This window comes from Vanellus vanellus (genome assembly GCF_965231255.1).
Source record: "Vanellus vanellus genome assembly, chromosome: 1".
Classification (NCBI taxonomy): domain Eukaryota; kingdom Metazoa; phylum Chordata; class Aves; order Charadriiformes; family Charadriidae; genus Vanellus; species Vanellus vanellus.
In genome coordinates, this window is record NC_138905.1 from 26,453,573 (window position 1) to 26,477,129 (window position 23,557).

The 23,557-nt window shown below is 39.5% G+C and overlaps 1 protein-coding gene across 1 annotated transcript in view; it reads left to right on the forward strand.

Annotated features, from left to right (window-relative positions):
• The window catches only part of TSPAN12 (tetraspanin 12), a 46,562-nt gene extending 23,510 nt beyond the window's left edge, over nt 1-23,052 (forward strand). Inside the window, exons 5-8 of the mRNA XM_082486106.1 lie at nt 7,320-7,394; nt 12,005-12,112; nt 14,982-15,125; nt 21,525-23,052. Of these exons, the coding sequence (XP_082342232.1) occupies nt 7,320-7,394; nt 12,005-12,112; nt 14,982-15,125; nt 21,525-21,830 (633 nt within the window). The 3' untranslated portion in view covers nt 21,831-23,052. The remainder of the gene's footprint in view (nt 1-7,319; nt 7,395-12,004; nt 12,113-14,981; nt 15,126-21,524) is intronic.
• The last annotated feature ends 505 nt before the right edge of the window (nt 23,053-23,557 follow it).

Genomic DNA, 23,557 nt, shown 5'->3' on the forward strand with positions numbered 1-23,557 from the left:
CCATAGCTTGTAACTTGCTGAGGGAGGAAGGACTTTTTATTAAGTTTTGTACAGAAATAGTCTGGTTCCTGTTGGTGATCCAGCATTGTGGTGGTGGTCATCTGACATTTCTCAGGGTGCAGACAGATGTCTGGATGGCTTGTGTCTCAGAAGAACAAGGCTGACGCTCTCAGGCTGTTAGCCATTGGGAAATGCTATGCACAACCCTCTTAAAAATCTTCTGGCATCTGTTTCACATACCATATACTCCAGTCTCTTAGAGATTCCCGTAAGGTTTCATTCTGCAGCTGCCTTGCCATTGGAATCTCCTTCAGCCCCTGCCCTTCCCTCCCAGAGTTCTCCTTGCCTCTCTTGCCATATGGACCACGTTGCCCAAGAAGGTGGTGTGAGCACCAGACAGCAAGTCTGAGGAGGCTGGGCTTGCTGATGAGCTACTCTTCATTTGCTCTGACATAAGGGTTGTGGTTTTTCTTCAGTCTGAAGGGGGGTGGTGGGGGTGGAGGGAAATAGTTGGTTTTTTTTTATCTTCTGGGAGGAGAGCATCAAAGCTTGAAAAAGTTGTTTATTAAATGAAATACAGAGCACATGAATGATGATTCATTAATAAGCACACTGATCCTTCAAAGAAAGGCACATTTGCTCAAAAATGGAAGGATTTCTACAGTCTTGTAGACCAGATTCTCCAAAAGCTGCAACACCCCCCATACTCTCACTTTTCTTCACCATGTTGGAACTTCTGACACCATTTGTTAGCCGCTGCCTGCCATTTCTATTTGCTTTCATATACAGAATGCTCTCTTGCTTTCTCACTGTCTGGTAATGAGAAGAAGCCGCCAATATTTCAGTATGTTGTGTGATGGGATATATTTGTTCCCTAGGGGTGAAATTAGTAGACTGTGAAGCCTCCCTCAGGTTTTCTAGGATGACAGTAGTTAACTAGGAAGCTGTCAGAACAGATGAAATAGGTCCTAATCCCAGTAACAGGAGCATCATGCAGGATGCAAAACAAAGTTTTGGGAGAAGGAAAAAGATGAATGAAGCCACTGTTGTGCCTTTCTAGTTCTGATGAAATTTGGGTTCTGCAGAACCTTGTCTCAGTTCATGTTTTCACAAGTTGCCTAAACTCTTGCTTCCAAATCAGACTCTCAAACTGCGAACACAAGGATCATATCACATTTGGTATGAGCAGGATCAAAACAGCATGACTGGGGATGTGTCCAGGTCTTTGATTTTTCCTTGTGTGCAGCTTAACACCCCACTGATTTTACAGGTTATAGTAGCTGAATGCTGATGAGGCATTCCATAGGTCCAGAGAAGTGGTGCAGTCACCATGCGTGGAGGTATTTAAAAGATATGTAGAAGTGGTCATTAGGGATATGGTTTAGTGGTGGGCTTGGCGGTGTTAGGTTTGCGGTTGGACTCGATGATCTTAAAGGTCATTTCCAACCTAAATGATTCTATGATTCTATAGGTCATTGGCAAAAAATTACTGAACCCAGCTGTGGTAGAGCAAAAAAACCCCATGTGGTACCAGTTACCAACATATATATATATACACACACACACACATACATATATATACCAACATAGTTGGGTAAGAATGTCTTTGTAGTATGGTTGCCCTTACCCACCTGGACTGCTTGACACGAGAGGGCCATAGTCACTCATTGGTCACTAAGTACCCTAAGTCATCAGATTTCTATGGGGGCTCCTGCTCTTAGCTTCATTTCTAGCATAATGCTTACACTGGAGTTTGGAAGGGCACCCTCAGAGGACAGTCATGTGGTTTTTATATCTGTGCCAGTGGGATTATCGCAGTGGCTGATAATAGGGCACTGGGTATTCAGTGCAATAGCCAAGGCAGTGTGAAGGATAGTAGAGTTTTAACTCTAATTTTCCTTTACTACATATAATTAGAATTTAATATTTCCACTGACAAAAAAAAATCTCTGAAAAATTCTGTGTTCTTGGAAGTACTTTCAAGAAGGGTATTTAAAATGGGGACTGGGGTGGGAAGAGGAGCAAGATTTTTACAAACTCCCTCCATGTACTCTGTTTTCTGAAGTCCCAGTTTTTCCATCGTCCTGTTGCCACATAATAGAAGGTTATTTTTCACCATTCTTTTCACCTGTTGCCTGAAAAGCACAGACAGATTATATTAAGTGATTAATTGCAGGAATTGTGTGGCATATTCAAGACAAAAAATGTCTAGAACTACACTAAGAGTTTTGTATTACATCTCTGAAAAAAAAACCCACCATAAAATATTGTGCTTCATGCTTTATATCCTTCCCTGCAGTTGCCCGTGATTGCAATAAAAAATCCCATACTCAGCAGGGTAGAAAGCCACAAGGGAGAGATTTTGTGTTGAGAGGCACTTTGTGTGTGCTGTTGACCATTGTTGTCTGAACTGAATGGGAATTGTTGGAACAAAGACCTTTTAAATGAATGCGAAGTATCTTAGATTCAGTAATAGCGATTTTGTGCTTGGGTTTGCTATTTTTATTTGTGTTTGTATCTGAATGGTTGAGATGATCAAGAAAGAAATGTGTTCCTGTAATGTGTTCTGTGGTGGTGGTCGTTAACTTAGTTTGGTAGAGCAAGCAGAATAGCAAAAAACCCGTCACAATTTAATTAGGACAAATTAATTTTGTAGTTCTGTTGTTAGCCCTAGACAGAGAAATAGGAAGACATTTTGAGCATATGCTAGAGCATATATGCATATATGCTCCATATATGGAGCTTGTATCTTCTTACGGGATGCCACTGCTGTGTGCAGGAGTTTTATTCAGACTAAAAGTCTTCATCCTATTTAGATAGTCCATACAGCTCTTTCTAAAAATAGTTTTAAATTATTTTGATTTTTTTTCATGCATAGGTGAAAATACCATGTAGTGCTTTATCAGGTTCTGATAGCCTTTATGCAGGTACCTATCTGAAACTGGCCATATGAATTAGCACAAAACCTATTACTGAAATGCTAATCCCCATTTTTGGTTTATTTTTTTTTGTCCTTGACTATTTACTTGATGGTTACCTGCCTTTTGTAGTTGAATTTCACCATCCTTGGATTTCCATTCCATATGTTCCACTATCCTACTGTCCTTTTTGTCTTATAGACGAATGCCCTGTAGAAGTGGACTATGGTTGTCTGACTTTCACAAGAGTAAGACCTCTCTGGAGGCGGTTATATCTTGTAGTAGCTGAGTATGATCTCACAGTGTCTCTGCACTGGCTGTGAGTGGGTTTCCCTGCTGTGGATGTGTGTGGTTTCTGCGTCAGAGGTTTCAGGGCAGGATGGGGATGTCAGCTGTGGTCACTCTTAACACCTGTGTCACATGCACATGAAGAGTATTCCAGCAAAAGAGGGTTTGGTGACTACTTAGGGAATATGTGTAGTATCTTTCCTTGGCCCTTCATCCCCCTGTCTTTTCTACATCTCTTTGAAAGTGGCTTTTGTGGTAATGACTTCTGTTTCTCTTCCTCCTCCTTTCTTTTTTACTCTCTTGCACAAGAAAGAAAGGGGAATGGGATTCTCCTGAACTCCTGCGTTCTTAGTTCCTTCACCTCTGTCTCGGAACTGATGTGCTGGAAAAATACAGCAGCTCTGTGCTCTGGGGATGGAGCCACCCATACATACGCATCGCTGCTTAAAAAATCCAGGTGCTTCTGCAAGGTTTCAGGTACTAGAGGAGATGCTCCTGTTGGAAAGCTACTGCTTTACTGAGCTGCTACCTGCCTGCCTTCCTCCCCTGGGGCCAGTGGTGGTGAGCAAGTTTAACGAGGAAGTTACGGGACAACAAATTTCTGCTAATTGTTCACATCCGTTTGACACTGCAGGGATGCTGAAGCTTAGGATCTTGGCCACATACGTGTCCGTGACTCAGTGAGGAGTAGTAAAGGTTTACTGAATTACTCTTTTTTTTTTTTTTTTTTTTTTAAAAGGCAAATATTTTTACATTGATTTGTTACTTTGAAAAGAGCATTTCAGTCATTCAGCTTCTCTCAAGGAAGCAATATTTTAGCGTTCCCACAGCCTTACTGGAGGAAATCTTTCCATGAAACTGACTCTTCTGGGTTTGTAACAGGATGAAGGCACCACTTCAATTTTCTGATGATTCGGCATAGTCTGACTAGGGAGGGAATGATAGTGATTACCAATTATCTACAAAAGAAGAGTGTTAAAAGTCTGTAGGATTTCCCATGTAAAAGGTCTCTAGTTCTTGAAGTGATCGTGGCTTTGCATTACTGCTTGTAGACTTTTTTTTTTTTTTTAATTTTATGATAACCTGCAGATGTCTTTGCAAAACCATTTCCTCCCTTCTGTGCCTTTCCTATCCTACACTCTCCCTGCCAAAAAACACAACCCCAAAACCAAACCAAAGAAAAGAAAAAATCAGTTGAAAATACCACAGCAGTGGCTGAGAGTGCTCTGAGGGAGGTGTGTTGTAGGAGGTGGTATCAGTGACCTACTGGTGCAGTTTTGAGGGTAATGCCGAGTGGTGTTCCTCAGTGAGATAGTCTCCTTTACAAAATGTAGCCACTCAGCCCATAGGAAGAAATATTAGGCCTTGCTTCAAAACCAAGTCCCTGTTTCTGGCAAAAAGTAGAAGTGTGTAAATGGAGGAAGATGCATTTAGCATCCAGACTCCTGTGGGAATTTAACTGGGGACAAGGAATAAGCATTGAAGCCAGTAATAATTTCTGTATTTGGAAGACGGAAATTAGGGGTAATAAATTTAAATAATGGTTAGAGGATTTTTTTTTTTCCCACACACAACTTATATAGGAATTATTTGTTTTGCAAACCATTACATTTAGAGAGAGGTATAATATGCCCCTTCCACAGCAGAGTGAAATTGAAGCTCCTGTGTGTGGGTTTGGTGTGCCTGCAATTGCTCAGTTCCTAGAATGGGCTTTCATGTGTGTGTAAATTCTTTGTGTCTTTTTTTTTTTTTTTTTTTTTTTTTTTTGTGTTTTGCCTTATGGGCAGATGATGTGCTTTCTCAGGACAGAAGGCTTAATTCTGCAGTGCCTTGATGTGTCCATTTGTAGCTAGAGTCAGGAGCGTTCAATTCCTGGCAGACCCAGAAGTGGTTTAGGGGTGAATCTGGCTTAATAGTTTTCTATCTGAAGCTATATTCAGTAACTGGAGAAAATCTTGGTCTTGGCTCTTCTGTCTCCAACTGTTACCAGAAACTTTCTTAACTATATGCTGACAAAACCGAGGAGTTTTCAAATGTTAAGATTTGTGAATGAATGAAGTGTTACAAGGAACTGCAAATTAAGAGTTTTCCAGAGAATGCCACATGTACACCCCCAGATCTATCGCTTTCACTCTAATCAGTGAGTTTTTGCATAAGATTTGGGGATGGCAGGCAGTCCCAGGCTTGTTATTCAATTAGAGTATAAAACCACTGACATTTTCTTTGACAGCTGAGAACTCAAATTTGCTTTTCACCTAAACATTTAGTTGTTTGCCCTCTTGAAAATGTCAGTATTACCCATGATGTCCTTAAACATTTTTTTTGTATGAATTGAAGACTTAAAGCATGTGGCATTCTTTCCTCCTGAAGTGAATACATTGCCAAACAGATTTCCACTTTTTTTTTTTTTTTTTTTAAGAACCCTTTGCATAACTTGCGGGCACTACAGTGATGGTGGATACGTTGTCTAGAAGCTCATTATTTTTTTAGAGAAAGCATCATTGTTCTTATGAGGTATGACTCAAATTTTTTTCCTCTCTTGGACCTCTGGAGGATGAACTTACTGGTTATTGAAGGCCTATACTGGAGCTCTGCATGTGCTCATACTGTTGATTTGTACGGATACACAATGTGTTGCTCAGCTATAACGACTAAGAAGATGCAATGTAATGTGGTGGAGACTAGTAAAACAGGGTTTCTTCTTTCAACATTATCTGTATTGATCAGACTTTTGCTGGGGGCAGATATGAGTACTGCTTTCTCTTGAAAATTCACATGGATATTTTTACATGCGTGTTCTTAATTTGGCTGTTCATGTCTATAAGCCTAATTCGGGAAGTTAGGTTTGATCAGCAAGTAGAAGTTAAAGCAAGACACTGTTCATTAGCTGTCAAGGTATCTGTGATTTGCTCATTTCCAGACTGTGTGATTGAAGAAGATGCCATGTAGGTGACTGTTAAATCCTAACCCTTGTGGATTTATTGTCTCTATTTTAAATAATACAGTTTACTGACCTTTTAATAAAAAAAAAAATCACTTATCCTCAGTACACATTTTGTGTCTTTTATACCCATCTTAGATTACAGAATGAAATGACCAAATTAGAGGCCTTTTGGCATGTATGCTACTAATGGCATTGTATATTTATTCTCTTCTATGTTATATTGTGATGGTGTTTCTTTGATTTCCAAATAAAATAAAAACTCGTGAAGTCAGTAACTTTGTCTTGTGTACTGAGAACAAGGGGGAGCTCAGTCCATGGACATGGAAGAAAGTGTGGAGTTGATAATGAATGGAACTGTACTTCTGCTTTAAATAAAAGATAAATAGCTTACTTCTAATAGCTAACACCAGTTAAAGCAGTCATAATTTCCATGCAGCTTTATCCTGAAGTTCAGAAAGGGTTTGTTGATGCTATGCAGAAGATAGTCCTCTTTTTAAGTGCAGCAACCAGTTTTTCTAAACAGTCATTACCAAGACCTGTACAGCTTCTTCATTTATACATGTATTTTCTGTTTTTAAATAGTTCAAGGGTTAGATCTGGTAATAAACAAAGATATTTCAATCCATCTCAAGAAATATTTATACATTTCTGCCTGACCTCAAATATGTTTGATAAGAACATAGCTTTCAAGAACCTTGTTTGCTTCACTCTTGTCAACTTTCTCTTTTTTTATTTTTTTTTCTTCCCCCTTTTTACTATTAGCATGATTTGGATATGTTGCTTAAATGGATAGAACTGAAAGAAAAGGTTTCTTTTTTCCATGTTTATGAGAGAAAAAAAGATTGTCCTCTTTGCAACTTTTGTAGCATAATGTGTCATGATAGCCCTGTACTCTTGGGCAACAAAGAAATGAATTTATTTTCCCATTGTAATGTTCATATGCTTCATGTTAAGTTCGTAAGAAATGTCACGACTTAAACTTTTAGAAAGTTTGCTGCATGAATCTTTCATATTTTGGTTACAAAAATGTATTTCAGATTCCATGTCTTCACTCATGTGAAATGTTAATGTTTTGAGATGTCCTTTAATATTTTTAAGTCTGTCTTTTTATTTTTTTCCAAAGTTGTTCTGAGTATCAAAAATAACTAAGACCATTCTGGTTTCTGCAGTACTTTGGAAGCTTGCTTGTGATATTCTGCGTTGAACTGGCCTGTGGTGTTTGGACCTATGAGCAGGAAATAACGGTGAGTCAGAAAAGGAGGCTGGATTTTCTCAACAGAAGAAAACAAAGATTTCCATTAGCTAGCTGTTTTCTAATTGCTGTAGTGTTTATCTTTGTTCATTATTCCGACAGCCTAATTTCATGTGACTACCTTTTTTTTTTTTAATCGGAGAATTCTTCTGGGAAAGCTTGTCTGTCTGGAAGGTTCTCTCTGGGTTTCTCCCCACCCCCTCTATATTTGAGAGCCAAATCCTGTAGCCCCTGATTTAAGGATTTTACTTTTTGTTAATTTTTGCTTAGGCAGGTTCTTATTGAAATCAGTGGAAGTTTTGAGGATAAAGCATGAAATTCAGGCTTAAGATAAGTATTTTGAGAGAGGAGATGTGCGAATTTGAAAGAGTTTTGCCCCCAAAATTCTTCATGTTTTAAACAGCTATAGCTGAGTGTACTATGTGGTAAACCCAGAGTGTTCTTTCAATAGAGGAGTTGCTGTCTGCCGAAATTTTCACACTGCCTCCACAAGCTATAAATGCCAGTTTTAAGCAAAACATGTCTTAGCTATAAAACACTCTTCTGTAAACTTGTGAAGAAGTTTTATCTCTGTCTAGTTTTTATAGCTGTACCAACCTTTAATTTTCAAACTGAAGACTTGTAACCATCATGCAAGAAAATGGGTGAGTGTTAAGCAGGAATTAAACTGAAATGTTATTCTGCTGGCTGCTATATCCTTGTCTTGTACTCAGTCTGGTACATTTTTATGATTAGAGGCACAACTATTTTCTCTGAGCTGCCAAGATATGCCCAATATAGTGGTCTTTCCAACTGTGAGTGGCAATTACATAGCGGTAAGATGGGAGGGAGCTTTCTTGATATTTACCCGGTACTGGGACCAAAGGAATTTCTGGCAGATTTGAAGTCTGAAGTTACGTGGCAGCACTCATTCCCTTGCGGTACAGATTCCAGAGGGGTGTTCTAATGTAACAGTGACTAAGGCTATCCCTTTACTTCAAATGCCAGCTTAGGTTGATGCATTTTAAAATTGGGAACGCAAGAGGCATGCTTCATCCTATGGGCACAGCTGCCCTCTGCGGGGGTTTTGCCAAGGCTGACAGTTATAACTAACATCCATCTTTCCACAGAAATCTTGTCAGTGGAAGCTGCCTGAAATAACATCGCCTTCAGTCACTGGTACATGCCTTCTCCAGCCTTCACTATTCAGTTAGAGAACGTGAAGTTACGGTGTGTTTTCGTGTGACCCCCAAGCTTTCAGTTACCTGCTATGCTAGTGAAACCCGAACCTGGGACAGTTTGATAAAAGCTGGCATAGCCCTACCATATGTTAAGGCACTAGTGATGCTGCTTCCCTGCAGAAAACAGCTGTCCCTGCACCCCTTTGCCAAGAAAAGCAGTGCTGAGCTCCATGTCTGTGCCTTCTGCAGTGGGCCACAGTGAACCCAGATACTCCACGCTCCTCCAGTTCTTCCTCTTTCTCCCAGGAGTTTGAATGTATGAACATAAGCATGCAAATAGAACAGAAAAAAACCTCTTCATCAACTACTACTCCTTTTTTGTCTCTTTTCTTGTCTCCCTTTATATGTATTTTTTATTATTATTCTTTATCCCCTGAAATACTGTTGTTTTTTTCTTTTTTTTCTCTTTCCATCTGATTTCCTCTTCTTATTTCCTTTGTCCTAGCACTACTGCTCTTTGTATGATGAGGTGGGCCAGGTTCAGGTTTCTCGATGCTGAAACCCATAGGGAATGTGGCAGTCTGGAAGAACACAGTTGTTTTTCAGTGGTTCTTTCATACCTGTGCGGGTCACTTCCCTAGAGCACGCTTTCTCCTGCTCTACTTGATAAAGATAAGACTCCCTCTTACACCCACGGGGGTGACTTGATGTCATGTTGATTTCAGCGTAGCATGAAATCACACGAGCCCCTGGTAGGTTTCAGAGAATCGGTTGGCTTTAGTGTAGGTGGGTGGGTGATGTTGTCAAAAATGTCACCGAGTCATAACCGCCTCTGCTGATCCAATGTGGGCTCTCCTTGGCGTGTGGACAAGTTGCTGTAAGAGTCCGTGTATAAACAATTTTCCTTCCAGCTCATGATAGCTCTCGGTGTGAAGTGTGCCTCATGACTAATTTATTCCACCCACAAGATTGAAAAGCCAGCGTGGGTTCTTGGCTTTCTTGGGCATTGGTCAAGCCTTGGGACTCATTAGAAAAATAATAATAAGTAGATCTCAACGGCAAACTGAGCTTTACAGAACTTATGCTAAAATCATAGAATCTCTAGTTTTTGTTTGTCTCCACACTACACAAAATTGTTGGTTTACAATCAAACAAATGCATCTCAAGATCATGTATCGTGCACTACTGCATGCATGAGCCGATGGAAAGCTATTTAGTAGATACATCAGTGTCCTTAGTTTGAGTTGGCATTCTCGGAGCAGTCAAACATACAGATTCCAATATCACTCCTTAGCTCCAGAATTCAAATTGCCTTCCTACAGCGGGGTTTGGTTTGTTTTGACTTGCTTTTAATTTCCTTCTCTCACTTCTTGATTTTTTTTTTTCTTGCTTTCCACTGTTTTCATAAAGAAGTTGGATGCCTTGTGTTACATGCGTAACCTTGGACTGTATTCAACTCAAATAAGATAATAAAAAAATAGTCTAGCAAATATGAGCTTAATTGCAGTGATAGCAAATATTATCCAAAGAAAGCAGAGTGCTAACTTCCAATGCAGTAGAAAGAGAAATGCATTGAGTACAAACCCATATTATTATATTATAGTGACTAGTGTAAATGTTTGCAGTAGATATATACTGTGATGCTGTTTTTCTGAATAGTTTCAGTACTCCACTGATAACACTTTTTTCATGTGGACAATTGTGAGTTCAGTGCTTTATAGTTTAAGAAATAAAAATCTTGCTAAGTGAAAGGTATGTTAAATTTCTGGGATATTATTAATATATTCATATTTATAATATATGAAGCTTTACCACAGTTTCGAAATTGTAGGATAACTTAGCAACCGTAACAAAATATTATTGAATTTTCTTATTTGGATTACGGGGTCAGGCAGGCCTTGATTGTCCCTGTGTTTTTGTAGAGCATCTTGTATGACAAAGACCATGCTCCTTGGGAAGTACTGTGATTTTTTTTCCTTAGATAACATTTATTGCTATTGGCAGAATGCCCTTGCTGTTCACTCCAAATTGAATGGGATTGCTAAGTCACGGCTGCTAGAGTAGGTGGGCTCCCCTGCCCTCCAAATGAAAGTTGATATTGCAATTGTGATTTCTTTCACCATGAGTATTAAGGCTAATGGGAACAAGGCAAAACTCAGCATGAATGGTACATGTGCCTAGAAGGGCAACTGCGAAGTCTTCAGCTCCTTGTTTTAGTTTGGCAGGCTGAAATTGGTGCTGCTGAGCAGAAGTTAGTTTCTTATCTTGACTCTTAATTGCATTGCCTGCCAGGTGCCATAGCACTTGCTTGTATTGTTTTGAAAAAATTAATAATTGAGAGTCATAGACTGACAACAGAGAACACCAGCTCCTCACTTCTGAGGAGTCAGATATGAATCATAGAATGGTTTGGGTTGGAAGGGACCTTAAAGATCATCTAGTTCCACCCCCCCTGCCATGGGCAGGGACACCTCCCACTAGACCAGGTTGCCCAAAGCCCCATCCAGCCTGGCCTTGGACACCTCCAGGGATGGGGTCTCCACAGCTTCTCTGGGCAACCTGTGCTAGTGTCTCGCTTACAGTAAAGAATTTCTTCCTAATATCTGATCTAAATCTACCCTTGTTCTGTCGCTGTGCTCCCTGATAAAAAGTAGAAATATACTTTGAGAATCCTTCTTTCAGAAGAAAAGATTTACAGGGCTGTGAGTTTGTGTGAAGAAGAAAAATTCACACGGCCTCATTGCCTGAGCTTTCTCGTTACTGTCCTTGAGCAAGATACTGAAACCAAGCACGTTCAGGTATCTGTGTGTGGGACTCCGGGCAAAGCCAGGAAGCCACTGAAAAGACTCTCAGGGTAGAATTAATCTCAAACGATTTTATATATTTAGAAGTTAGATGTTTAAATCTAAGTTTGTCACCTTAGACAGTGAAGTGGGTTTGAGACTTCCAGGGAATGATTCATCTGCTCTGTTTAAAATATTTATCTTGAGATGAAATGAATTGCCCTGTATGGCTGCGTTTTTTATTGACTAAGACAACACCAAGGAGATACGTAAACTGGGGCAGACAAATGCCATCCCTGATTACTTGGGTGGGGCTCGGTTCAAGTTTTAGGGCAGATAGGAAAAATAATCTGGTAATGATGTAATCAAATTGTACCCAACTGTCTCTGAATATCTCCAAAACGCAGCTCCTTTTCCAGTGTACATTAATTTGTACATTCAAAAAACTTTTTCCTGATGTTTTAATAAAGACTCCTAAAGTTTCAGTACCATAAACATTGAAGCACTTGTTTCCCTGTTTTGCTTGAATACAGAGTTACTTTGGTCAGTGCACTGGAAAGAGCTCAGAATAGATGGAATTCTGGGTTTGGAGCCACAGGCCAGCTGATCTATTTTATTGGCTTTCTGTTGTGTGAATTGCTTTTCTTTCCTTGCTCCAGGTTCCAGTGCAGTGGTCTGATATGATCACGCTGAAAGCCAGAATGACCAATTATGGCCTACCTAGGTACCAGTGGCTGACCCACGCTTGGAATTTCTTCCAGAGGGAGGTAAGACGACAGTTAATTCATGAGCTGAAGTAATACGTGCTTAGTAAATGTTATTTATATGCTAAAGGAAAAGGTTTGTTTTTAAGTGAATAGGTAATGCAAGTTCATTTCGTGTGAAACCCTGTATAGTGATGGTATCTTTTAACATCACTTGATATCCAACTCTTGAGCTTTTGTAGGCCCTAAAGACACTGAAACACCAAAAAACCCCAATGTTCCTGAATTCAGTTAAATTGCTGACACCGTCTTCTCTTTCGCCAGTAAAGTTAGGACACCAACACCTTTTAGAATTATAACATACAAGAATATGATGTATATAAAAATTTAAAATATGCAAGTAAAGTAAAATAAACATTTCTGTATGCTATTTCAATATTAAACTGTGCTCCCCTTCCTGTGTGCCGTGTTAGTTTCCTTTCACGGGGCTGTCATGGTTAAGATGAGTTTAACTGGAATTGAGCAGGAAGGGAAGTTTGCGAAAAGATGCCAACACTGTCTCTTTGGCTGAGGTTAGAGAAAGTGATCAGGATTTTTATTTCCTTTGACCCTGGTGGGTGCGGCAAACAAACCAAAAAGCTGTCTTGTGTATTCACAGCTTTGCCCTCTGGCCTACTAAAATTCAGAACTGTTTTTAAAGAATGAACTATTATGTTACAAAAACATGGAATTGCCCAAGGTAAAACCCATTAACTCCAAATATGACTCACGTGCAGGAAGAGAACTCTTTAAATGCCTGTCATTGTGCTGCCCTTGTTGAAATGTTGAAATCTATCATTGTTGCACAGATTTCCTGTTTATTTAAACATTTCCTGGCAGCACTTGGTTAGTCTGTATTTATACTAAAACCTGAAAGAAGGAGTGAGGACTACATGAGGTTAAACATCCCCCACCCTCCCCAGCCCCCTACTCTGGCTATGGAAGTGCTCTGTGAAAGAGAGTAATCCTTCATATGCAGGTAGTGTTTGTGTCTCTTCTGTACCTGAGATAACATAATTAAATAGTCTCTGTTTCCCTGAATAGAGCTGATACTGTATCCTGGTTTAAATGTATAGGTTTAAACCTGCTTCTTATCCTCCTGGTTGTTGTAGTGTCGTCATAATGGCTGGTTTTAATATGAATATTAGTAATAAAACTTCAACTATGCCTTAACTCTTCAGGGGAGAAAAACTACCATTTAGAAGTTAGATTTCCTATATTGCATCTCTGACTAGAGGAATGATGTGGGGAAAGTTTGAAGTGAACTGAGAAGGTTCTTTTACAGCTCCTAGTTAATTGGTAGGCTCTCATTTTTATTCTTTCTACTCATAACTCAGTGGATGTGTGAGCCTGTTCTGTGCTTTGTGCTTGAATGAGCACTGTGCTTAGGACCCTTTTTCCGTCAGCATTACAATTTTTTTTTCCTAAAGAAAAAAATTGTAATTACAGTTTTGTTCCCAAAGATTCATTCCCAATCAGCTTTGTGTTCTTTCTTCTGTATCTTTTAACATCTGAGAGAGATAGGAAATCTATTTCCCCCCCAACCCCTGTGCTGGTTTAATATCAGAGTTGTGACTATGCTAAGGAAGACGGGATGGGTCAACTGAAGTCAGGAAGGAAGAACTGGGCAAGGGGAAGAAAAGATTTGAGAGTAAGAAAAGGATATTCAATGAGGTTGTCTTTGCAATTACAATGAGGAGCCAAAGTTTGAGCTTTCCTTCGAAAGTCCCGTGTTGGGAGAATTTTGACTGACTAATGAACAGATAAAAACAGAGACATTAAAGCTGTGGCGAAAAAGGAAGAAGCGAGATTTGTAAGAGGAGTGGTGATGTCAGGGTACAGTGTGTGCCAACGTGGTGTCTGGGCACTGATCTGCTTGATTGTGGCTGAGGAGTGCCATAGTACACAGAATTCTGACTCTGAAGTGGGTAAGGGGGGCGAAATTTTCCCAAGCCCGTGGCTCAAAAAGGAACCAGGCTGGTACTGGAGAACATCCAGACAGAAAAAGAAGCAGCATCTTGTTCCTGCAGCAAGGCATTTTTTTGTCATATCGAGTCCCCATCCAATGGTGAAGAAAATCTAATGTAGCTGCTTCAGCCCTTTTTTATGTGCAAGCAGCTAGGAATGTGGTAGGCTGGTCGTTTGGCTTTAAATCCCTTGGTGTGCTTTGCAGAGGAGAAAACAGGTTGTTAGTCCTGGTGGTTTTTATAGCCAATTATGGCTCATCTGCTTTGCAGCCAGACTTCGTACTTTTATGATTGATTCTGTTGCAGTGTTTATTTTAGTGTGATACTCCCTCCTTCCTTTTTCCCTTTTTCCTTTCAGCATTTGTGATTTCTATACCATTTTTGCTCGCTGTTTTAATTTTTTTTTCTTTTTTCTGTATTCAGATAAATCTTTTTCTCATGTGGTTTTCAACAGATAGTTGTAGCCTTGCAGGAACAGTTCTCACTAATAAGACCTTAATCGTCATTTCCTACTGCTTCCTTCGGTTGTTCGTTAGTCACCCTTTTGACAAGAAATTATCATATGTTAGTTCCTTGTAGTAAGGATAGCAGAATTACAGGGTTATTTATCAATTACAGGGTTATTTATCAATTATAAGTATCAATTACTGTGAAGCATCCTTTGAGGGAGCAGTGGGATTTAAAGGGCAGAGCAATATAATTGGCTGTTTCTAGAGGTGTTCATTGGTCACTACGTTACATTTTTCACATTGCTTTTATGTCAAAGTACGGCAGAAGAAAATACGTGGAAGCTCTTGTAGATGCTTTTAGTCCTATGTAAATATTTTGTAAGTTGTTAATAGGAATTTATTTAGCTTGTTTGATCACCTACTTTTATGAAGAAGTAGCATCATTATTGCTGATCTTGGCTAATCCTTCCTTTGCAGTTTAAATGTTGTGGGGTGGTGTACTTCACAGACTGGCTGGAAATGACAGAGATGGACTGGCCGCCTGACTCCTGTTGTGTCAGAGAGTTCCCAGGATGCTCTAAGCAGGCACACCATGAGGATCTCAGTGACCTTTATCAGGAGGTAAGAAGAAAAATGTGGGTAGTTCGGAACACTTTGTATGTTCTTCCTGATCCAGTCATTTTCCAAACTCATCACTTGCGGTGCAGCAGAAAGTTTTGTAGAGCAGTTGTGTTTATGGAAAGTGTTTATTGTGTTTATTTATGTTTGTTATTTATTAATGCTGAAGGGGGATGGGATGGGGAAGGAAGGAAGAAAGAAAGAATGAGCTCACCCACCCTTACGTGGAAATGAGATAACTTAATAGCAATGCAGTTAACATCTTAGGTATGGTTTTGTTTTATATTGGTTAAGTTGGAGTTGAAATTTGCTCCAGTCAAAAAATAAAAAATTAGGTTTTGTGCACTGTCCAATCTTCAGCTTGCCAAACTAAGAGAAATTCTACTTACCTTGTGGTAATGAGGGCTCTAGTGGTATGTACAGTGAAGGATGCTTTTGAGAAGTCCTTTGGAAAATGAGAGGTCTCTTGTTAGCAGGGCTCATGAAAGGAGGCAGGTAATTGAGTCGGTCTGCTATGAGCATGCATAGAAACTTTGTGTGAAAATGCTCTTTCTTTCTAACTACTACATTACAGCAGGATTTTTATTTTAAAAGAATAATTAAAAAAAAAAGCCTCAAAACAAGGAGAGGACCTGTTTGAACTCAAAAAGTGGGTAAGGGAGGAGATCATGGTAGGAAGTCATTACTGTTCTTAGGGTAAAAATTATAAAAAAAAAAAAAGTAAACGTGTTCTCTATTAAAACTGTTCTTAACTGTTCTCACAAAAAAGTTGTCCAAAGTCACCTTTGTCCCGAAACTGCTACCTACCTTTTTTTTTTTTAATGCTAACTGACCTTTGAAGACCTTTAATTGTGCATTCAGTAATATCAGAATGACCAACAGTCCAGGTAGTCCAGTAGCAACAAAAAGCCTGTCTCAGCCAAGTAGTTAGGAGGCTCTGAGAAGAGTTGTGTTCTTCATTTGTGTGCTTTAAGAGTAATATAGGGTGGATAAGAAGGAGGACAGGCCTGAGAAGCGTGCTATCACATGCTGCAGCATGGACATTTCTCTAGTGGACAGCACAACTCTGCATTATGGAAGAACACACAAAGAACCATTTTATCTTGTCCCAGTCTCTTACCGCTGTTCAAGACTCTTTCTTAGAAGAATCTGTTATGGGGCTCTTGTTCAGGAGCCGTGGTGAGATACCTCTGAAGCAGGGAAATTCACTATATAAACAAGCCAAGATGAGTATGAGCTGTTGGCAGGAAACAATCAAATTTTGGCAAAATGGCATCACTGCTGTGGAGTGATTTGCTAGATTTATATGGCATTGATTCTAGAAGCAGAAATTATATAGTCTATCCTGGACTTTCAGACATCCATCCTAGGCCTCATGTGCTTCCACTAGGAAGAGGGAAGGTAGAGCTGCCAAAAGGCAAATGTCTCAGAAGGCCAGTCTGTGCCAGGGAGCCTTAGAGATGGTGGCAGTGGCTGTTTTCTTTCCACCAGCCACTTGTAGAGCCTCACGTGCCTTATGGCAAGGCTTGCTGCACAGGAGCACTGGTTACACATTAGAAGTATCAGTCTCTGAATGGGAAAGCCAGTCAGACTGCTTCTGGGGACTGCCAATCTCTTACACATTCTTGAAGAAGAACGAACTGTGGCTCTCTCTGCAATAATGGTTGGTTTTTGTAATACCATTTCCAGTATTGATACCATACAGCCCAACTCTGCTATAGAGAGCCCTCAAGGAGTGTAGATGTATGGAAGCTGCAGAACTTTAATTTGTCCTGAGCATCCTTCCTGCTTACATGAAAAAGCAAGAGTATGTAAGCAATGTCACTCAATAAAATACTAATTTTTGAGCTCAGGAAGCTTAAAAATTTCTGAGAAGACACGAGTGTCTTGTTGAAACTGCAAGGTTTTCTCATCTCTTCTGCTAACATTCCATTTCCACAGCCATAGTGCAGGTAAGCGGTTCTCTGCACGCTTGGTATGATCAGGTTCTTTTGGTTCTACTTAGAGAAAATTAATAGCCAAAGGTAACGATGGTGTAGAACATAAGGACTCTGTTGAGACGCCCTTGATAAAAAGAAAGGCTGCCTGGCTTTTTTTTCTGAAAGAAACCTGAAAAGCACATTTCTGTTTCTTCCTATCATACCCTAGAGCATTTTGGATGGATTCTGCTCTTAGCAAAAAATTATTTTTTGTTGTCTACTGCAGAATCTGTTCCAAAAAGGGACAGGCTGTTTTCTGTTTTACTAGTTACAGAAATACTCCATTGCTCTTTGAGACATGTACCGTATTTGGTTGGCAAAATACTTTTTTTTTTTTCCATGTTGCTTGCCTGTGGGTTGTCTCTCGGGCTCGTCCAGTATACTTGCTAATATGTTTATCAGTATCATGGAAAACCAACTTACACTTGCAAGGCTAATCTGTCTGACTTCTGCTTTGGAGAATTGCAGGAGAAAAGCTTTTTAAGAAAGTGATTCAAAACCAACTTGCGTACTCTGGTGGTTTGAGAGGGAGCCTGATGAGATTAGCCTCGCTAGCCTAAAATTGGCTTATGCAAATGCTTTGCTAGTCCATTCTGGTACTTCAGAAAAATTCTTTGTAATACTTCAGAAAACTGAAGTTTGGTTTGGCTGGGATTGATAAAATTGTTTGTTGTAGCTGTGCTGTAATTTTCTGCTGGGGTCTCAGAGCTTTCTCTAGTCTAAGTTGGAACCCTTCACAATATGATTTTTGTAGAAAGAAAGGTGGGTTACTCATAGTTCTGCCTGAGAATAGTTTTGGCAGGAATCATGTTTCCACTGGTGGATTTTGAAAGCTATTTCTCAAATGTGTTAGTTTTCTTGGGCTAGTTTTATTCTGATCAGCTTCAGCTTTGGTGCAGTTCATGGAGCAGACTAATATTGGAAAGAGTGTGGCTGTGAGGGAGGTGTGTCAGATGTTGATGTGGCCTCGGAGGTTCATTGTGGTCTGAGGACAAGGGGACCTCTGCCCATCTTATGATCGGGAGCTGTAGCCTGGATAAAATAATTGCTAGGAGTTGGTATCTTCAGGAAAATCAAAATTGTGTGTTCAATATTTTTTCTTTTGTTTCCTAGCGTAATTTTGAGTATACTCAAAATTTGAGTATGCAGCAGATCTGTTGAACATGCTGATGGCTTATCTTTTCTACTCTGAGAAGTGCCTTATTTAAGATCTGGTCCTTATTCTGTGATGTTGTAATTCAGAAGTATATGCTTTGTTTCCATTTTAAGACTGAAAATATAAAATAGCCTTTGTAATAAATATGAATCAGGCCTTTAATCCAAAGCTTGAAGCTAATTCTTCTGAATGATTGCTGCAAAGTTTTATGCTATTTTTGAGTTGTCAACAAGAGCTTCCTGTTTAGTGACAAACTTTTACTTTTGCCAAGGAAAGTATATTTATGTACTCTTTAATTGCAGGCAACTGGCTATCAGTGTGTTGCATAAGCAGAAATAAAATGCCTGAATGTGGGGACAACACGGGTGGCTGTATATTTCTTGATTTTGAAGCTGATTTTGAACATGTATTAGAGCAGAACTGTAGGAGCATCATTAAATGGAGGGAGGCAGTCTATCTAGATTGGGCATAATTTGTCTCAGTTATGTGTCTGTACTGCAGGAGATGTAGGCATTTATGTTACTGCTCTCTGCTAATGGATGTTTCCTCTAGGCAACAAACGAACTGAATTTGAATACTGCTGTGGTTGAGCATTTTTAAATTGCGACCAGCATGTACCTTCATCCCTTAAAGTTATCAAAAGTATTAAAGTGCAGCCAGTTTCTCTGTAATTAAAAACAAATTTGGAAGGTAGTGTAATTACAACGCTGTCTTCCAGTGGAAGAAAAAAAGGCACCAGTATGACAATTGCTGTTCCTCATCAAGTTCAATTACATTGCTTTTGCTACAATGTGGGATTTTTATTTTTTTTTTCTTTTCAGATTTCAAAGAAAGCACATTTATTCCTTGTTCTGTCTAAACTACGATAATGTTTAAAAAATGACACACTGAAATGATGAATGGAGCAAAGACGCTGAAATCCTTTAACTTACTCTGCTACAATTTTTATATAGTATATTAATTTTATTTAGATCCTAAATGAGAATATGTTGACCGCAGTATGAATTTTGTGTGGGCGGCAAGAATCAGGCCTTTCATCAAATACGTTCAGGACTGCAGCATTTGAAACTGTTGGCTTTGAGGAATTTCAGTGTGATTGAAAACTGTTATTTATCATGTCCTGTCTTCAGATTCTGTCACTTTGATCAATTGCGTTCTTTTCATAGAAAAGCTATAAGAAATATGTAGTAAGGATATAAATGCAAAAATGACATTTGGAAGACAGTGCCCATTTTGATAGGTTCCTGATGTCCTCTGCTGGGACCAATGCCTTTTGGTACCCATGGAGTTATCCCATCCAGATTATTACTCTGAATTTTCCCCTGGTGGCTGTGTTCCTTGGATTTCTGGGCTGTGAAAGCCTGTAAAGTGTAGAATAGAGAATAAGCACGGCCTGCAGTAGCTCAGGGCCTTCCCTTCAAAGTTTTATCCTTTCTAAGACTGTGCAGCACCTCTTCTGAGCAGCAAGTACCATAGCTTGTTTTTGCACTGTTGTCCAGTAGTTCCCAGAGGCAGTGCCTGCATATCGTTGCTGCCTTACGAGGGCTTCAGAGCTTTCCTGAAGCATTCTATTATAATTATTTGTCTATTTAAGCAAACTCTGGAGCATGCGCTGACGGATTGGAAAGAGCTGAACCATCAAAGGGCGACTGCTCTTTCTAAATTTCCATTTCTAGGAAACATCCCCTTGTGATGTTTTAACGTACTTTTTGTTCATCAGACTTCTTCTGTGTAAATAATAATAATTGATATTCTTCTTTGAATAACTGCTTTGGATTTGTGCCTGCCCAACGGTAGGGAGAGGTGGTGTATGTGACCGTCATCTTAATAGAGCACGTTGGGTGGTCAGCCCTTGGGAGCAGGGTCGAGCTGCCTGCCTGGGTTTGCGCAGAGCCTGATGCAGGGTGGGCTGTTACAGATACCTCACAGTGGTTAATGAAACCAAACAAGGCAGTCATACGCTGAGGTGACTTTCAAGCTCAAATGCCTGCACAGCCTGCATTGATATAACCGTTTGTGGGACGTGTATTGGTACTTGCGTGGCCGCAGAGCTGCACGTACCCCGAGTCAGCCCAGGGACCTGCCGTGGCCAGGGGTGGTCCCTGCTGAAGCCAGAGGCGGTCTACGGGAGGGGAAAAAATGTAGAAACCACTGTGCTAAACCAGTTCATTTTTGAACCGGTAGATTTCCCTGTCATTTTGCACAATGTTGGCTTCAGTGTTGCCTCCCATTAACAATGACTCGAAGTTGACATTTTTTTTCTTATCTTCCCCCCCCGAGCAAATAACCAACACTCTTTTCAAAGACTTTGGGACGTTACTGTGCTTTAAGTAGCAACAGCCCAGCACAAGATATGAGATAAAACTGGCTCTTGTTATAATGCTGTTGTAATAATTGACAGAGAAATTTCTACATTCAGATCAGGAATTAAGCCAGTTAATTTTAAAATATAGTCTACAGATAGAGAAGGTAGGTGGAGTGTAACTAACATAAATAGATATGCTCTTTGTAATGAGGAGATGCTTCTCGTTCAAAAATAAAAGCAGGAGCAGTGCCACATACATGTGGTATTATTACTACTAAGTAAAATCTGTCTGTACCCCCTGTATTCTGGAAATTTGTAAGAAGTCCTCTCTTAAAGGTTTTTCTGTTCGATGCTTCTTACTCAGACGGTGTGTGGAATGTAATGATTTTTCTACTCCTTAGGGACTTTCTGTGGAACTAGTAAACTGGCATATAGTGAGTCCAGATAAAACAGTAAAAAAGAAAAGGTGGGCAGAAACACTGATGAGGTTATGCAGGTCTGTAGATATTTCCTAGAATATTGTTTTAACTTCAGGTTGTGGTATTATTTGTAGAAAAAGTCTAAAGAGTTTAAAATAATTGACAAGCTTGAAGATCTGCAATTTAAGGAGAGAAACAAGAGGATTACGAGGATTTAATGGATTTTAAACCTTTACAAAATCAGTCGAGTTTCTTTAAAAATCAGATAGTTGATAGGAACTCTGACCAACTTTGAATGATTTCTGAATTGAAGATCTCTTGGAGATTGTTACATGCAGTAAACTCTCAGTGTATGAGAAAACTTAAAGATGGTATTATGGAAGCAAATAAAAAAGGCAAAATAATTTTCAAAGTATTGTTTGAAGGAGGTGAGGGAAATTTTGGGGAGCCAGAAGAGCCAGCAATAGGTAGGATGAGCTAAACCATGGGAAATGCAAGCCAAATAATATTGACTAATTTTTTTAATCTATTTTTGTTTCATAGGGATGCGGTAAAAAAATGTACACTTTTTTGAGGGGGACGAAGCAATTGCAAGTGCTGAGATTTCTAGGAATCTCTATTGGAGTAACACAGATCCTGGCTATGATCCTCACCATTACTTTGCTGTGGGCTCTGTACTACGACAGAAGGGATCCCGGGGCAGATCAGATCATGGCCCTGAAGGGCGATACCTCGCAGCAGCTGTCATGTCATTCCGTGGAGCTACTGAAACCAAGCCTGACAAGGATCTTTGAACACACGTCCATGGCGAACAGCTTTAATACACACTTTGAAATGGAAGAGCTATAGGTGACGCAATGAATCTGAGAAGTCACAAAGGGGTTTGATTGGGTTTTGTTGTTGTTTTTATTCTATTCCGTCGAGTATGCCAAATATACCAGTCTTCCTATGCTTCAGAAAACAGCTAATGAATGGAGGTGAAGGGGAGCTGCATAGAAGGAAGGAAAAGCCTGTCAGCCTCTTAGAAGAGCCATGAAACAGCTGATTTCTTTTACTTGTTTTGGAAAAGGCACTCCTTCACTGGGCACTGATTCATTCACAGGTAGACAGACAGAACCTCAAAGGAAGCACGATGGGAAGGAAAGAGAAATACTGGTCTTCTGAAGAAAGGACTGTGCTTTGGACAAAGAAAATGTAACTTCAGCTGAAAGTGACTTACATTTTTGATAAGCCATTTGGAAAATGTCTTAATCAGGGATCTATGTATATATAATTGTGTGTTTTTGTGTGTGCATGGAAAGCAGAACTACAATTCAAGTCTACTTGGATTTAAAAATTTGCAAGATTTGTAAAAAGAACAAGATTTTCTTTTTTCTAACAAAACCTTTATCTTAGCTGTTGTTAAAGATTATCTAAAACTTCTATTTTTATCTAACGTAACTGTTTAATTTTTTAACTTTAAATATATTAAACAGGGATGAAAAACAAAACTATGACTCTGGACAATAGACTTTAATTTTCTGAGTAATTCTGGAGAACTCTTCTTTGAAACAGTTTGTTCAATGGACTATTTTTTAGTAAAAAGAAAAGGAAAGAAAACCTTAAATGTTCTTTCCAAAATGGGAATCAATATGGGAGTAGCACATTTTTATAGATAAATCTTTTCTCCTGTCTGTGATTCCCCTGAAGGTAGAAACAAAAGACTACAAGGAAAATGCTTACGGTTCTGGATGCTATTGCAATAATTGTAAAAGTACATAATGAGAAATTATACTTTGGCGTCGTCTTCATTAAGAGCTCTCTAGTGGCTTAAAATGCCAACTGGAAACAGCGTTAAAATGTATTTATTGAGGTGGGGAAAGTGCATTTTACTGTATTTTTATGAACAATGTTTATTTCATAGGATTATTTTTACAGTTGGCCATGCTCCTGAAATATATATTTGTTCCACTGAGTACAGTAGTTTGTGGCAATGGGGTTTTTACATAATAATTACATTTAAAAAAAATCTTTCATTTGTTTTGGAATTTGTAAAAGAAAAGAAAAATAAAGCAAGGTGTGATTTGGTAGACAATAAAATTACTTTTGTCTTAAATTCCATAATGCCTTTTTTTATTTTGAAGTCCTAGAATGTGAACGCATTGGGTGGGAGTTGGGAGTGTCCTCCTGCTAGTGTGAGTTAATTTGACATGTCTTTACCCAATCCACTTACTCTGTTGTGGAGAAACTGAATTGTTGGGGGTTGGTATGCCATCCTTGGGTAAGCCCAGGATTGCTCCTGCAGGAGTGTAACTGGTAGTCGAGATACACGTATGGTCCTTGTGGAGTAAAAAGCAAGCAAGGTGTCAAAGGCACCCTGAGAAACAACAGGCCCCACAAGGCCAGGGTCTGCAGATGGCCCTGGGATCTGCTCAGTTTTTCAGTGAAGAAGTTCATTGCCTTTCTCAGCTCAAAAAGTAAAGGGGTTTTCTCCCATGACAGCTGGAACAGGACACTCCAGGTCCAGGAGGTGGGGTTTGAGGTAGCACTTCTCCAAAACTGATTTGGTGGTGGTTCCCTCATTCAAGGATTGTTTG